The sequence below is a fragment of the Peromyscus maniculatus genome, chromosome 5 (assembly GCF_049852395.1).
Source record: "Peromyscus maniculatus bairdii isolate BWxNUB_F1_BW_parent chromosome 5, HU_Pman_BW_mat_3.1, whole genome shotgun sequence".
NCBI lineage: Eukaryota > Metazoa > Chordata > Mammalia > Rodentia > Cricetidae > Peromyscus > Peromyscus maniculatus.
Genome location: NC_134856.1, coordinates 139962292 through 139979798, shown reverse-complemented (window position 1 = coordinate 139979798; position 17507 = coordinate 139962292). Strand labels below are relative to the sequence as shown.

The 17507-nt window shown below is 43.4% G+C and overlaps 1 protein-coding gene across 9 annotated transcripts in view; it reads right to left on the bottom strand.

The window, feature by feature from the left end:
* The window catches only part of Ntrk2 (neurotrophic receptor tyrosine kinase 2), a 331422-nt gene that overhangs the window by 265977 nt on the left and 47938 nt on the right, over positions 1–17507 (bottom strand). For all 9 annotated transcript variants that reach the window (XM_076573467.1, XM_016000233.3, XM_016000229.3 and 6 more), the window contains 3 exons: positions 12190–12326; positions 11012–11144; positions 9745–10050 (listed from right to left, as the gene is read on the bottom strand). In XM_076573467.1, coding sequence (XP_076429582.1) covers positions 9745–10050; positions 11012–11144; positions 12190–12326 — 576 coding nt within the window. The remainder of the gene's footprint in view (positions 1–9744; positions 10051–11011; positions 11145–12189; positions 12327–17507) is intronic.

Sequence of the window (17507 nt, the reverse complement as noted above, 5' to 3'; positions counted from 1 at the left end):
ATACAGTTTGCAACAGTAAAGTTGGGGACTGCTGTGGACACTCGCACTGGTAGATAAATGAGGCAAGACAAGCATGAGAAAACAATTCCACCCAGAGAGAATGAGTGAGAGATGGATGAAGAACATCAGACCCAAGTCACAGCCTTGTGGTGGGATTGGAGAAGCATCTTGTGGTTTCTTCAATCATACCCTGGTCCAGCCCATCAAGTGGGAAATGACCTGATTCATACAGCACATGTGCTTCAAGGTCCAACATGGAAATATGGAAATCCAGGCACCTCCTTTCACCCTGGAGTTCTGTGTACATAGCAGCTGTTTCTTTCCTCTGTAGCCACTGCAGTGGCACCACGGTCAGATGCCAGTATCACAGCCAAAAGAAACTGAGGACCAGGGACAAGCTGATCTCCTGCCTGAGTGCTGGTTCCTAAGGAGCATTCTCAGGTGCTGTGGGCGTGTTCGCTTTGACTGGAGGGATTGCTTTCAGGAGTTATAGGGAGAGATCAGAGGACCAGAGTGGCCTGAACTTACAAAGGGTCAGTTGGCTGTATGAAGGGCACAGACATCAAAGCTCCAGAATAAACTGGAAGTGCCTGTGCCTCCACAAGATGGTGCTCAGGGCATGAGGCTTGCAAATGGCCAAGATCAAATCATGGTTTTTCTTTCTTGACTCAATCAAGCTAAAACACTTACCAACACTCTCATTACATGTTAAATAACCTAAAGATCCTGCCTTCTCACTCTCGTTTTGTTCATCATTTTGCCCTTTGGGTTTTTTTGGTTTTTTTTTTTTTTTTGGGGGGGGGGTTGTTGAGGTAGTGTCTCACTCACGCAGGCCTCATACGTGCAGTGATCCTCCAACCTCCGTCTCCTAACACTAGAATTATAGGTGTGCACACCAGCACCCTCAGCTCCATTTTAGCTTCCAGTATCAACCACACCTCATGAGTAAATCTTTGGGCTTCTGGAAATCTGTCTGAATAAATTATTATGACTTGTTAAACTGCAAGATTCTGCTGTTCAGTAGAAACCTAGTCTCAGGGGGTAAGAAAACAAACAAGGGAGAGAGAGGTAGCGTGAAATCAGCCATCTTGTGTTCTGCACCAAGATGAAAACTGCAGCAGGGGCCGGGAGGACCTGTGCTTCCTTCTTCTAAGCCACTGTCTCTCCAACGCCCTTAATTTTTAAGATTTATTTACTTGTTACGTGTCTTAGCGTTTTGCCTATGTTCATGTCTGTGCACCATGTCTGTGCTGTGCCTGTGGAGGTCAATGGAGGGCGTCGGATCCCCTAAAACTGGTGTTACAGATGGTTGTAAGCCACATTGTGGGTACTGAGAACTGAACCTGGGTCCTCTGCAAGAGTCATACATGCTTTTACCTCTCTCCAGACCCTCAAATACTCTTCAAACAAGTCTTTTCCCTTAATTTTATTTTGCAGACTCTGCGATCTTTAAAAATACTCCAAAGAATCCCTTGTGATAGGAAGAGCAAAACACATATTCTTTTCTAGTGGGAAGTCCTTGTCTTAGATCAACAGTGTTATCAACCTCTGATAGCCAGGCTGCCCCTCCCCAGAGGAGGCTGAGCCCAGAGTCTGAGAACATGAGAGTTTTATTCCTTTCTCAGCCACCAGTTTGCTGAGAGCATTGACTCTCCTCTGTCCTGTAAGAACAGGGTCTTCCTTAGGAAGAGGGAGGGTAGGAGCATGGCTGTGGAAAGCTCTCCAGAGCCTCTAAAGGTGTAAGCAATTAATCTTAGAACTCTGGAGATGCAAAGAACTGTAACGATGAAGCTTAACTAGCATGGTTATCACACGCTTGTGCCTAAACCATATTCTTGATTTCTTTTGGCAGGAAAGCATGTGGAGCTCTGCACTTTCAGCCCCAGGACAAGCAATGGGTCCTGATTTTTGGCCTAAGGAAACAGCATGACTTTGCATTCTACTCTTCCTAACTTTGAGAGACACTTACTCAGTGTGTTTCTGGCCTAAATACAACATACCTACATCTGCTGCTTTGGGGCCTTCTAAGCGCTGTGGAGAGGGTACCAGTTCACCCCATGAATCTTTTGACAAAACAGCACTGGAAGAAACTGTGGGAAAACACTTCCAATATTTATAGTTTGTCCCTGACATGCATTTTGCATAAGAGACAACTGCTGAATCAGGGAGCAGAAGTCACTGACTCCCACTGCTGTGTGAATGAGCATTCTGAGCTGTGACATTCTTCCTGAATGAGTGGGCCAGAGAATTGCAAGCTTTGAAAACAAGAGAGTCACCATCTAGTGCTCTGGCAAAGTCTGCTGAACTTATTAAATTTCTTTTGTAATGACGTGGATGAGATGACAACTTTCGCTCAGTCGGTGTACTCACACGCAAGAAACACCTGACCTTCAGTGCTCTCGGAAGTTTTGCTATTTAGTCAGAAGCTACTCACGACAGGTCCAAATTCCTTCCTTGTGGCAAAAAGTAAGTTATTTTTCTATTAGTTTTTGTTTCAAGGCTTCACTAGAAAGAAACCCATGTTATTTCTGGTCTCTATTCTGTCTCCATGCACATTTAGCAGCTCATAAAGAGATTTTTCTAGATGTGGGATTGAATTCCAATGACAGCCACATGCGGGATCAAGTTCATCTGAGATGAGTCTTTATTTCAGGCCTTTAAGCTAAATAGGATACACCAGAGTCAAGGAGGCGCCTCAGCTATCCCCCTGCTGGAGGATACGTGTGTCTGTTCATCTCCACTTTCCCCGCCCCCCCATTCTAAAGCCTTCATGACGATCCGTGGAATTCATCCTGCTTATTGCAAACCCAATCATAGGACATCATTTTAATCAGTATTACAAATGGCTATCCTGGATGAATCAGTGGAATTTTCTGGCAGGATGTTTGAATAGCTCCTCCCACAGATCCTTATGAAGCATCATCACTACTCAAGGAGTGGTCTATGAACCGGCAGTGTCAGGAGCTCATAGCAATGCAGGACATGGGCCCCTTTCCGTACCCCTTCACTCACAGCTGCAGTTTAGCTGGATCCCCAAGGGTTTAGCACACAGAGCAAAGTTTGGGAAATCCTGGTCTATATCTTGCAAAGTTTTACTGGAGTCAGAAGGTGCTAGTGGGCAGCATACCCAACAATTTTTCAATAAAACAAAGCAATAGCTAGATACCCAAATCCTGAGAGCAAAGTCTCTCTGGCCACGGCTGCAAAAAATGTTATAAAAATATGAAGTGGGTTCTGCTTACAGTGACATATATCTATGCCCCACATCAAGGGAACAACCTCAGACATTACAAGGAGTTCCTCCTCACCCACCCTTGGAGATAAATGTTGACTATATGTTCTCTTTAAATGGTAGATTCTAGAGCGCTTACACAGTAAAGTGGCCAAGTCCCATTGAGCCCAAGCTTCTGAACAAAGAGGGAGGGAAAATCCAGTGTGCAACAGCAGCATTTGAGGGCAGCGTTTCCCCCAGTGGTGCCAGCAGAGGTGAGAAGCAGGAGTCTCTGCCCTCTCTGCTCAGTGCCAAGCCGAAGGGGAACAAGTGCCTGCCTGTTGACTGCTGGGTACAGCACCAGACCCTCAGACGTGTGTGGCTCCACGGCTGCCTTCTAAGTAGCTACTGAAACTGTCCCCTGCAAAGAGTGAAAGCCACACTCTGGTGTGAAAACAAATTGCTCTAAGCTCTCTAATTGGTCAGTTCTGGCTCAGATATGGGAATAAAGTCAGATAAGAAACCCTAACTCAGGTTCTCCTCCATGCCAAAGCACCCTTTTGCAAGAGCACAAACTAAACTTAAGATCCCAAATTCAGACACCAGGTCTGAAAAAATCCTCTAGAGGGACATCAGGAACAGGAGTTGATCAGAAGTTCAAATCATATCTCAAATGTCCCATCTACCCCACTTGCTATTCTCAGATCGGTGGCTTTCACCAAAGGGAAGTGGTCAAGAAATTCCTTTGTTCTCATCACCAATACTTTCTACATATCTTCAGCAAGTCCTGCCAAATTCTGGGATGTCAAAGTTTGTCGGTTAGAGCCAGGATAAAGGCATCCACAGAGGGAAGCTGGGGAAGCAACCGAAGGTTGGGCCTTTCACTTATTGCTGACCGATGGTTTGAGCACTTTCTTTTATTGAAACGAGTGGCTGCCACCACAGTTCTAAGAAGTCACTGCATCTGCACTGTTTCTCAGACCTGCAGGGAGAGCTAACAGGTGGTTCGAACTTGCCCAGATTCCACCACAGGGCAATGGGAAAACAGTCTTTTGGCTTTAGTAACTGGCATCAAAGTGAACGTGAGGCACTCAGAGGCAGAATTCACAGAGAAACTAGCTGAAAACTGTACCCGGGTCATCTAGCTCATCTTCTGGTGATAAGTGGTTCCGGGGGAAGAACAAGGAAGGAATTACTACAGGTTCTTCAGGAAGTGCTGTGAACTGCTCTCACCCGCAGTTCCCCACAGAACCACGCTGAGGGTGTCCATTGTGTTCCCTAGAAGAGGCAGGCGTGGAGGACCAGGCCTGACAATGGCCATGGGGTGTGAGTGGCATTTGTTTCAACCTGTACCCCTCAAGGAGTCGGCTTCAGGGATCTCAGGTATTCCCCTTGGACCATATGGCACCAACAAGGGAAAGTCTGTGGGGACTCTCATGTCCTAGGCTACCTGGAAATACAGAAGGACCCCAATAACGTGAAGCTCCTTGTGGAAAAGGGAGTTAATCTTGCTAGTTAAAGTAGAGATGTGTTTGCTCCTGTCATGAGGACTACAGAAAAAAAGATTTTGCAAGAACACACAAAGACATCCGGGAACAAAGTCCATTGATGCCATGGAACATTATCAAGTCTAAGGTCACCAAGCGACTGTCCTCCTTCTCTCTATCACTCCACCCACCTGGGGACAAGAGGGCTAAAGCCTCAGCAATTTCCGGTGCTGTGGGATGGTCTGTGTCTTAAGTGTGTTGCTCTGATTGGTTAACAAATAAAACACTGATTGGCCAGGCAGGAAGTATAGGTGGGACAAGCAGAGAGGAGAATTCTGGGAAGTGGAAGGCTGAGGCAGAGAGATGCTGCCAGCCACGCCATGAGAAGATGTTAAGATACTGGTAAGCCACGAGTCACGTGGCAACTCATAGGTTAATAGAAATGGGTTAATTTAAGATAGAAGAACTAGATAACAAGAAGCCTGCCATGGCCATACAGTTTGTAAGTAATATAAGTCTCTGCGTGTTTACTTGGTTGGGTCTGAGTGGCTGCAGGACTAGCAGGTGAGAGAGATTTGTCCTGACTGTGGGTCAGGCAGGACCAGAAAAACTCTAGCTACATTCCAGGTCTAAACCCCAGTTGAACTTGGGCAAGAAGGAAGCGAACCTTGCCATGATATCAAACCCAGTCTTAATTTCTACCTCTGATGTGATAAACTATTTTTAAATTTATCGTCATGTGTACGGGTGTTTTGCCTGCATGTATGTCTGCCATACATTGCTACTCATAAAGGCCACAGAGGGCATAGGATCCCCTGGAATGGGAGTTACTGACAGTTGTGAGCCACCACATGGGCACTGGGAATAGAACCCGTGTCTTCTGGTGTAGCAGCCAGTTCTCTTAACTGTGGAGCCATCTCTCCAGACTGTGGCAAACTGGTTCTTAACAGGAATTCTTGCCGTGGCCCACTCGGGAGCAGATAACTCAGGGTTCTCCTGCAGATCAGGTGCTTGCCCTTGGCTCTGCCTGAATGTCTTAGAAAGGGAAATGTCAAAGGCTAGCCTGAGAAGCACTAAGTCAGAACTGCTAAGGTTCAGTCACTAAACTGAACTAAGGCAGAAATACTGCATGAAAGCCCCAGTTGACTCTAACACACAGCAAGACCACCATGCTAGAGTCAAGGACGACTGCTCCTGGAAGCTGATTTTACAAGGACAGTGAAAACCAGAGATGAGATAAAATTAGCGTGATTTCCAGAAGCTGTGCCCCTCAGTGCACTAGACAAACACTGTAGCTCTCGCGATTTCATTCAGCAGCTGGCAGCTGCATCTTCCACTTGAACACAGGCCAGACTAGCCAGAACTGGGCTCAGTTCTTAAAGGAAGGACCCAAAATGGCCGAGTGCAATGTCTGGAACCTAGCAAAGTTCCTTCTGTCTTTCATGAACTAGGCCAGGTTTTCAGTAGCTGACATCTCTGGGAGGCACTGGGTCTTGTGGACACCTAAAGATCAGACAGGACCTGTCACTCCACACATCACCCTGGATGGGTCCCTATAGACAGATGCTGAGATCGAAGACATTTCAGAGAGACCTTGCTATGTTGAATCTCTCTAGTGCCAACCTCACTCCCTCAGATCTTACACACAGCACCCTGGGCCTAAGTAACCGGCAGCTCCTCCAGGCACACCCTCCTCCAAGCACAATGTCTGACACCAGGCAGTGTTCTCACCTATCCAGAAATCGTGATTAAAAACTCAGTCTATACCCAGCCTGTCTGTCTAATTCAAACTGCAAATTTTTGGTGTAGAGAATTTTTGTTTTTATTTATATTTTGATTTCTTTCTGTATTCTTCATTCTCTGTCTCCTAAAATAAACCCCTCAGCACAGCAACCATCTAAGGAAGCTAAGATGAATGAGGGACACACCCCGCGGGGAACCAGAACATCAGATGGACCAGGGCTGCTCTTACGACTTGGACTTTTCTCCTTCCCTTTTTTATAATCAGCAAAAATACCACCAATGAAATTATATTAGTTCTCACCACAAAGATTCGTGAGCGCTAACCGTCACAAATCACTACCTGATGACAGCAGAAATGCTGAAGGAATAACAAGTCAAACTTGACCTTCTGTTGTCCTTAATGTGGAATGCACCACCAGGGATATGATGGTTATATTTCTTCTTCTTTTTATTTGTTTCTTTAATTTTCGGGTAGTTAAAAACGAAAGAAATCAAATCTAAGGACAGTTGTTATCTGAATGCTGTGACAGTGAATCTCATAAATACCCAGCAAGACTCCATCCCACAGCTGACTGAGGTCAATCTCTAATTAGTCACATTGGTTTATGGCCCACCAGGGTCATCTATATCTAATGTCACCCAAGACCAAGTCTCCATAACTTCCTCTTTCATTTATTATTCCTTGATTGCTGGCCTTTGAATAAACAGTTAAAGACAAAAATAAATCAGTCTTTTCTCAAAGCAGATATTAACAGTTTGCTTGCTTTCTCTTTTTTAGTGTGTGTGTGTGTGTGTGTGTGTGTGTGTGTGTGTGCCCATCCACGCGCATGCTCAGTGTTTGTAGGTCTGTGCTGTTGACATGAATGAATGAAGGCATCAGAAGGGGACTTCGGGTGTCTCCCTCCATCGCTCTCCACCTTATGTCTTGAGACAGAGTCCTTCGCTGAGTCTGAAGTTCCCCTTTTAGTCAGGTGGCTTGGCCAACAAGCTCTCAGGATCCACCTGTCTCTGCTCCCCAGCACTGGGTTACAAGCACAAGAGGCCATGACTAGCTCTGACATGGACATTGGGTATTTGAACCCAGGTCATCCCACTTTTGCAGCAAGTATGCTTACCTTCCTGAGCTATCTTTGCTGCCCCATGTTTTTATTTTAAAGACATAATAAAAACAAGTAAGTGAGGACCAGGAACACAGAGGAAGAAGAACAACTTTACAAAATTTAGCTTAATTTAGGGCCCAGGCACCCGCTGTCCAGCCTGATGACCTAATTCCATCCCCAGGCCCCAAGTGGTAGAAAAGAAGAGCTGACTCCTATAAGTTGTCCTTTGACTTCCACACACCACACACACACACACACACACACACACACACACACACGCACGCACGCGTGCACACACGCACAAATAAAATACATTAAAAATTTTGTTGAATTTTTACTTTTTATAATTTTTTTTTAATAATTGAGAGAACCCCCCCCCCATTACAATCAAGCCAGAAAACAAAACTAAGAACTTGGTGCATTAAAATGAGGCCACGCAGGTAAGAGAAGCTTAGTTCAGCCAAACGTCAGCACCACAGAGGAACGTTCAAAGGAAAACACATCAAAATCCATCTAAAACTAGCCCTTCGTGTGTGAATTTCAAAGACCTGCTTTTCAGAACTTTCAAACTCTGGGCCTTCACGTGAATCAAGTTTCACCCCAAAGAGCTTCAAAAGGCTGTTGATGGCAAAATCCAAATACAGCCTACAGTTCAGTGAATTGTAACACACCAGTGCCCTGTCTTCATGTGACACATGGATCACAGTAACAGAATATGTCAACACTGGGAAGCCTGGGCAGAAGTTTCTAGAAACTCTGTCTACAACTTTTCTATAAATCTAAAATTACTCACAAATAAAAATTTTACTGAAGAACAAACAAAAACCACGGTCCCAAGTTGGACTATCTGGCTTTGTTCCGAAGCTGTTGCTCCCACAAAGACAAAAAAGAAGCTCGCTCATCTGGAGATTTTCCACAGCAAACACAGGCAAGCAGCTCAGCTCTCAACTAAGAGGAAGATTTAGTGGGAATTACGACGACGACAACCAGGGTGTCTGGGTGGTGCTTCCAGTCACTCCTTGTTTCATATACTCCTGTCCGGCTTTGGTGAATCAAGCTGACATAATTCAAATTACATTTCAACATGCTCAGGAAGCCTGTATGTTTAGAAGATGTTGAGAAAATACCAAGGAAATAGGAGGTTCTTACATAAAGAGAATGTTTGTCCTCTTGTTTATCATTGAACAAATTCATTTCAAGAGTGAAGGTAGCTTTGCATGGATCACCTTTGCCCACAACACTCACCTGATCTTAATCCCAGAGCTGAGCCAGAATTAACCAATTACACAGCTTAGAGTTATTTTTTTTTTTTTACACCTGAGTATGACTTTCACTCTGTTTGCAGGGGACAGCCTGTGCAAACAGGCTGTTGCTCCAAATCTCCATGGTTCTCTTTCCCTTTTGCTCTGACACATCACTTCTGTGACTTAGACTAATTCATTATTATAGTGAACAGTTCTAATCACACACAGGTCTCAACATGGCAAAGCAGGCTAGCCCTACAATGGAGCAATCACCTGAGCAACAAGACAGAGTGGACAGGACACGCTTCTGAAGGACAGTAGATGAAGTGACAATTGTCACTCCATCACTGTAGCCCTGACAGAAGCTTTCCTTCTGCTCAGGCAGGGCCTTCTCCTCCTCTGATAAAATGATTGCTCACCACAGCCAGGTAAGCAAGATCCATGGTATTGGTTTCTAACCCATAAATAAGAAGGTGGTATTCTGACCCCAAATAGATATGAAGGTCAAAAATAACTCTTGAATATTTTATGAGCCAACCAGTGACTCTGTTCTTGGTTTTTCATGGGACGTGGCACTGTTGATGTGAGATCTCACCAAACATGGAGATGATGATAAGAATAATCTTCTCATGATCTACCAATGCTCTCCATCTGTAATCCTGTGTGGATTTCATCACTGCTCAGACTTGTTCATCCCCTATCTTCTGTGGGTCACACTAGTCCCTTTCCTTGACACAACTTCACCCAATGAATCACTTTAGACTGGTGGCCTTTAAGAGGCAACATCTCAACAAGGTCTTCAAGTTCCTAGCTGTCTACACTCCACACTTGCCATGAGGAGCAGATCTCTTGCATCACCAATGCCAGCTACATTAAAACCAGGCCAGGTGGCTTTCAAATCCAGTCACTTATTGTACCACTCTGCCCTTTCCCCAGGTGTAAAACCTTCAGGTACTCACCATAATCGATTCCAGGTCGGCCCATGAAGTGAGCAGAGATCTGTCTCTCATCCTTTCCGTACTCGTTCTTGGCCATTAGAGTGTAGTCTCCATTATTCATATGAGTGGGATTATCTAGCTGGAGGCAGCCGTGGTACTCCGTGTGATTGGTAACATGAATTTTAGTACAGATGTATTTGGATTCATTCAGTATTGCCCCATTGTAGAACCACTGAAGAGCTGGCTTGGGGTTGCCTCTCACAGTGAAGGGGATGCACCAGTGGTGGTCTGAGGTTGGAGATTCGAGAAATGTGATAGTTGGTGCAACTAAATGAAAAGAGAAAGAGTTAATAGCACCAGAAGGCTCAGAATCCTCCCCATTGAGTTCTGTGTCATTAAGAAGGGCTTTTATTTAACCATCACTTAATTTAAGAAAACCCACAATCAGTAACTCTAGGTCAATCATTTTGTATCGTCTGACTTATTTAACTCCCTACCAGGAGCTCAAGAGAGCAACTTGCCCCACTCCACACGTGACTCACAGAACACGAGACTCTGTGGTAGGAAGTATTCAGTTGATGTTTACTCTGGCTTTGCTCAGGCACACACACACACACACACACACACACACACACACACACACACACACACATCTTAATATTATGTGGATTCATCATAAATAACAAGAGATACTTTTTTCATTAGCAATTCTTCCTTAAATAATTAAAATAGCTATAAAACTCACTATATTTGAAAATGACTTTGGAAATGTTCTTTGAATCTCTGATCCCATGGAACACACTCTAAAATATATCAGGCTAATGAACACAGTGAATGTTGCTATTGTCACTGATTGATCAGCATGGAATGTGAAAACCTTGTAACTTCTGTTGCTGCTGAATATCAGATACACTTTTAGATGTGCAGAATTACAGTGATCCAATTTTACTAGATTCTAAATGTCCATGTTTTAATTCCTGAAATGTCTGAGGTCTAATTTAAGCTTGAAAAACAGCCTGGCAATTATCTGACTTTAAATGTATGCAGCACCTTATGCTTGGGGGAACTGAGCACAAGCGAGTGGTCTCTACACAGACTACTCAGGACGAGCACCAGGGGCCGACCACCACCACCCTCCCCCCCCCCCCCCCCGTTAAGCACACACAAGCCTTGGATACACTCTGTGTCCCCTGGGATACACTCTGTGTCCCCAACCTCAGCAGCCAGCAACAAAGGCAGGACACCACAGTCACCACCTGTGGACACACACACTGCTCTCACTACGTACAATGCACAGTGAGGTTCACAGAATCTTGATCTTCTCCTACGAGGTTTTCTGCCACACAAGAGATTTGCTTCCCACTGTCATCAGATGAAATGTTCGTTATCCTTAAGGAGCCCTGCGTGTGGCTCGTTTCATTCTACAAATTAACAGACAAAGAAAACCTTGATTAGAATTGATCCCAAAGTATCAACTTTTCTTCTTGAAATGGAGTACATACACACACACACACACACACACACACACACACACACTTACACACACCATTCACACACACCACACATACATACATATACTTACACACTATTGCACACACCATACACACACTTACATACTTTTACATACAACACACATACACACACACATATACACACTTAAACACACTCTCTTCCACATGCTTTCTTGCAGGTTCCAGACTCAAGCAATAGTAAGATATTCTCTTGCTCTGGATTTCAATTGCTCCGTGTTGAGTTTGACTGAGTTCCTGAATTCTTACCCACCTTCCTCCAAGGGCAAAGACTACAGAACTGTCCCATCTGTGCTCAGAATGACACAGAACGCATTATTATCTGAAGACTCTCCTCCAATCTAATGTGTACAGATAACTAAAATGTAATCCTAAATTAGCCTTGTCTAACTAAGGATTAATAGAGAATAAATGACATCAAAAATTCATTTCAAATGCCTACATGTGGGCCTATAAAATATTGGGTGGTTTTGATGGTTGGTAAAGACCAGCAACTCGACAATGCAGGGTCACCAGGGAAGGGAATCTCAAAGAAGAACTGTCTGGATTAGATGAACCTGTGAGAGATTTTCTTAACCAGATTAATTACAGTGGGATTATCCATCCTAAATGTGAGTAATGCAAGTCATACTACTTTGATTCTGAACTGGTAAAAAAAGAAATGAGTTGATACATGCATGCATTAATTCACTGTCCCCTGCTCTTGACTGTGAACTTAATGTGACCAGCTCCTCCAAGCTCCTGAGGCTGTGACTTCCCAGCTATGATGGATTGGAACCTGGAACTGGGCACCCAATGAACGCTTTCTCCTTTAAGTCACGTTTGTCTGGGCCTTTTATCGCAGCAGCAAAAGGGAATCTAAGAGAATGGTCATCAGTATGCTCAATACGATCTCCCCATTGTCACACTAGGAGACAGAACTAAACACAAGCCTTACCATGTGTTTGGAAACCAAATTCCCCACATCCCAGTACAGCGTGGGGAGTGGGTCCCCCGCCACACTGCAGGAAAGTGTGACGGAGTTTCCTTCCTCCACGGTGAGGTTAGGGGCAGCCAGACGTGCAGATGGCAGACCTACAAAACAGAAAAGCACACAGAAATACACCGGAACAGTTAGAGCCAGAATCAAACGGAGAGACCACCCACGTGTTCACAGAAGTCCACCCCTACCCCGCCCTCCCCTACTCCCTAGTAACTCCTTTAAGTCTAGAAGCCTACCATCAGACCTAGAGTTCGGGAGAATCAGACTGTCAAGGAACTAGTTTGAAAGATTTCTCAAGGATGAAACTCAAACTATGTCCGTGTTAAAATTTTCCACATCAAGTTAGAGTTAATTATTATTAATTAAATTGACTATCTTGTTCATACTAATGATGAGAAGTTATATGACTCCTTATCACAATGAAAAATTCTTTATTTTAAAACTTAAAAACCCTTAAATGTATTTGTTGTTAGGGCAAATTGTGAACATTACACATATTTTTTAGCATTTCAGTGGTGTGGTTTTTATACCTGATATTTCAAGAGCTAGACAGTTTTTATTTGAATTCCTGCTGTTTTCACTTCTTCAGGCATCTCTCCTCCCAGATGTACACACTGCCTTTCACTGCCAAAAATCACAGCAACCTTTTCCTACACCAGGGCTTGGAAGACTAACAATGTGTTGGTCCTGCCAATCAAAGCAGCCCCCCTACTTGGTATGAGGACTATTTGGAGGGACTATGATCACCCCAATAGCCAAGTCTCACAAGACTGTGATAGAACATTGTCTAAGAAGCATCTTGGAGGTCAGGAAAGGCAGCTCATCTGCAATCACTATTAAATAATTAACACACCTATTTGCCAACAGCCAGACTGCCATGTGTGATACACGAGCCCTTCGTTATTAAGCAGCCCTCACTGGCTAAGACCCTGTTCTTTAGCATTGACGTCATACCACACAATATTTGTACATGGTGTGTCTCATAGTGTTCTGACCACTGGGAGAGGACACCCTAATAAAAAAAATCTGGCTTTCAGGGACTTCTGAAACCTTCTTGGAATGCACCCTTCCCAAAAGCATCCAATAGAGAGGAATTTTAGATATTTTGGTGGTTTCAAAGAGGCCCAGGCTATCCCAAGTTTCACAAGGCAATGAAGCACACAAAAAAAATGGTTAAGAGAAAGCACAGAAAACAAAGACCAGGCCTCAGACACTAAGCCTCATTCATGTGAACTGTGTGAATTAGGAAGCAGGTCAAGGCAGAAGACCATTCAAGTTAGTGGTGTGGTCCAGGTAACTTCTTAAAAGTACACGTTTTCTTTATTTTTAGCCTAACAAGTAGCCTTGTCATTTAGAGAGTCTATAATCATATAAAGCCTGTTATTAAAACTACTCTGGCTACTGTGTGAGGAGTAGTCTGGCCCCACCGGGCTGGTGTTGCCTCCTGTCCCAGAAGCACCCATCTCATCTACTTGTATTTCAAATATTACGCTTGCACTCCTGTTTGTTGGGTTTTCAGTTGTAGAATTACCTGCAGCTCTCCTGCCAGGAGAGAGCTGGAGACTATGCCCACCTGTGCCCCACCTTTTCCACCTGCCTACTCCAGACTCAGCACAGCTCTGTCTTTGCATCTTTCCACATGCTGCGAAGTCACATGATCTACTGAGGAAATAAATTTTACCATGATATGTAAACCTTATTAAGAGCTGAACTATCTAAAACCCATAGACTCTATCTAGTTATCTTCATATCATTTTCAGAAAGAGACCATTCCGATTATTCAGCCCAATGGAAGGATTTGGACATTCTCTCAATGCCCTGCTTCAATGAGGAAAAAGTCTATAAATATGAAAAAAAGAAATGCAAACTCATCGTGTTTTCTATGAATGCCATATCCTCCAATCTACCTGAAACTCCTCAGAATCTTTGTTTTATTCTCTTTATAGACTGCATCTCTAGTTTTCTCCTGAGGAAAGAGGGCTCCATCACCTGAACCACACAGAGCAAAAAGCGTGTTGACTGTGAATACACAGCAGGCTTTCAGTCACTGTCTGTCATGGTGCCACTACACTCAATGCACAAGTCCCGTTTTCCCTTGGATTTCTCCGTGCACCACTTGGTGACCAACATTCTGACAGTTAATGCACATTTCTTTGCTTTCTCAGCTAATACCTTCTGGTATTTGTTGGCTCCATTTTCGTTGTGTTTACAGATTTATTTACTGCCTCAGGGGTGACCTTGGGAGTCAAATGATTTCCAAAGATGCTACTCCCTCCCATAGCCCCATCCTAATTATGGAGCCTGAAGATATTGTTTTGGGTACCCCAACTACAAAGCTTTGGGATGTGTGCCCCCTTTTAAAAGTACATTTGTTATTTTAGATATTCTGAGCAGAGAAATGTTAAAGTGGCCTTTGGTAGGATATGCTGCATCATAATTATTCCCATAAAGTCTGGCTTAGTATTTCTTTTTAAACATCAGTTTAGATGACTAACGGCCCTGAAGATGTTTATTTACAGTAGTAGCAATAGCAACATTTGCTGGGTGCTCATTAAAGTAAACATTCTTATGTCTACAGTGTTATTGAATCCTTATACATAACCTTGAAGACATATACTTTGTATTTGTTTAATTAATGAAGTCTGTAAGTATTATAAAAGTCAAGCACATCTTTCAACACTGCCCAAGTCAATGTAGACTGAGATTTGAATCTAAAATAAAGGGCCTTCACCACTACAGTACATTGCACACATTCATCTTTGCACAGACCATGCATACTATATCTTATGCATGATCTGAAAATCTGGTTCATTTGAGAAGAGTTCTGTGCCTATTTTGCGAAGGAAGAATGAGTCTCCTTATTATAAACTAATCGTCTTGCCCTGTCATAGGAGTTTCCAAAGAAATCTGTGCAAAATTGGCCAAGCTTAGATCTTTTAAATGTAAAGTCTCCTGCAAATGAGTGAGCACCTGTCTCCAGCTTTGATGCGCTGGCCAAGACCCAATAATGGAAAAAACAATCTGTACTTGAAATATCACTTGAGGCTTAATTAGCACAATAAAAATGAATTGGGAAGCATGGATCGCCAAGGCGGGATAAACCACTTGCCAGGCACTACTTCCTGGCTTAATAAGATTTGAAATAAGCACAAGCACACAGCAAAGCCCAACAACACTTCCAAAAGCTGCTAACACACTGTGATAGACCTGATTGCAAACACCAGGCCATCTCCCTTCTGCAAGGAGAATCTCACTGGAGATGAGAAATAGCCAGCATCCCCAGCAGATGAATACCTCCATGTCGATGCTCTTGACCTGGATTTGTTCAGAAAAGAAATGCTCACCTGCCTTGTAAGCTGGACAGAAAAACAGCTTGTCAAAAATGAGGGACCTTGCCAAAAACACAGCCTCTTCCCCAGGCAGTATGGGTTGAACACAGAGGCTTTGGGTCTCTAACATTCTCCTCATCCCACAGACCACAGTTTGAGTAGAAGTGGTTTAGACAAAGGGTGTTAGACAATTGTTTACTAGGCTTTTGTTTCTACAACTGTTATTCCTAAACTTAACAGGGGCCTGACTCTCTTCTACCAAAATTTCCACAAAGTGTGTTCTGGGAGAATTTAATACCGTAAGATGTCCATGCATGTGTGGTAGGGATGGGGGCATGAGGCAGAGACAAATGTAAGATTAAAAGTAGCAAAGGAGAAGGAGAGGGCTATAGAAAACTGGGTGATTATATGTATTACCATGTAACACCCTCAGATGTCTTTCTCTGAGAAACAACAAAACATGAGCCACCATTGCTCCTATATCTCCACAGGTGACTTAAGGATGAGACTGTTGGAACTGTGATCTTGTCAGTTTCTTTGAAGCAATTTGACACAATATAAAATATTTAAATCCAGTTTAAAATTTTTCAATCCAGATGCCAAATCCTTGAAAGCAGCCGATTCATTTTGATGATAGTGAGTAACAGCAATGACTGTCCTCTGTGAGATTCTTAAAATGCACTGACTCCATCTTAAACGTCTCCAGTATTCTCCTGCAGTCACCCCCCACACCCGACAATACATTAATGTCTGTATTTCCCAGGGAGGAAACTCAAGCTTAGCAAGTGTTGTTAGCCATCGCTGACCCCCATATCTGCCCATGGCTTTCACCAGTGCATGATTGGCTGCCCCCTTAGATCTGATGGGCTCTGCTCCACCCAGCGATGGCACGTGACTCTTAAGATCTGAATGGGAAGTCTAGGGTCCTCAACCACTGGTCCAGAATACATAGGTTGCACGTTTCTGATAAAGGAGAAAACCATGTCTCTGCTCATTTGGATTATTAACTAGAAAATCCTGTTGTATTTGTCAATATTCACTATGAAGACATGCTGGTGTGCCTTGTCAACTTGTCCAGCAGTTCTGAGCTCTGTTTATTCGATGTTAGCTTATCATTCATGGGTATAAAATCAGCCCAGTAAGTTAGGATTTTGTCTACATTTTATCTTTTCCTTTATCTTTTCTTTTAAAAATTATATCAATTTACTTTGTTTTATGTTTATGGGTGATTTCCCTGAGTGTATGTATGTGCACCATGTGCACATAGTGCCCATGGATGCCAGAAGAGGCCATCAGATCTCCTGCAAATGGCTGTGAACCACCATGTGTGTGCCAGGAATCAAACCCAGGACCTCTTAAAGAGCAGCTGGTGCTCTTAATCACTGAGCCATCTCTCCAGCTGCCCCTCCCCACCCCCTTCTCTCTGTGCATAAAGAACCCATAGGATTTTACTTTGGAAAAAACAATCTGGACCTTCCTCTATCTTTGGGGCATACCTTCCAGTTTGATACCAAACAAAACATACAGATAGGTAGGAAGATAGATGATAGATAGATAGATAGATAGATAGATAGATAGATAGATAGATAGATATGTGCACAGGAAAGGAGCCAGCATAATAAGATTGATCTGTTTAGATGTAACTGCTTACATCATGCTGCAAAAAAAAAAAAATAGACAGAAAATTAAAAATGCATATTCCTAAGCTCAGACTGGAGGTTACACATCTAAGCTTTTGTGAGTCACAGTATAGAAGTGACAACTGACAGATAATTTAGAAACAAGAGTTTCAGCAGCTTTGTTTGACATTCTAAAAAGGCTAAAGAAAAGCACTGACCCCGGTGGGCTTTGTTTCATTTTCAAAAATAAAAACTAATCTCTAATAAAGTGAAAGCAAACAAAACAAGACACAGAAGCAGAAGTGTTTTCTTCCCATCTTAAGAT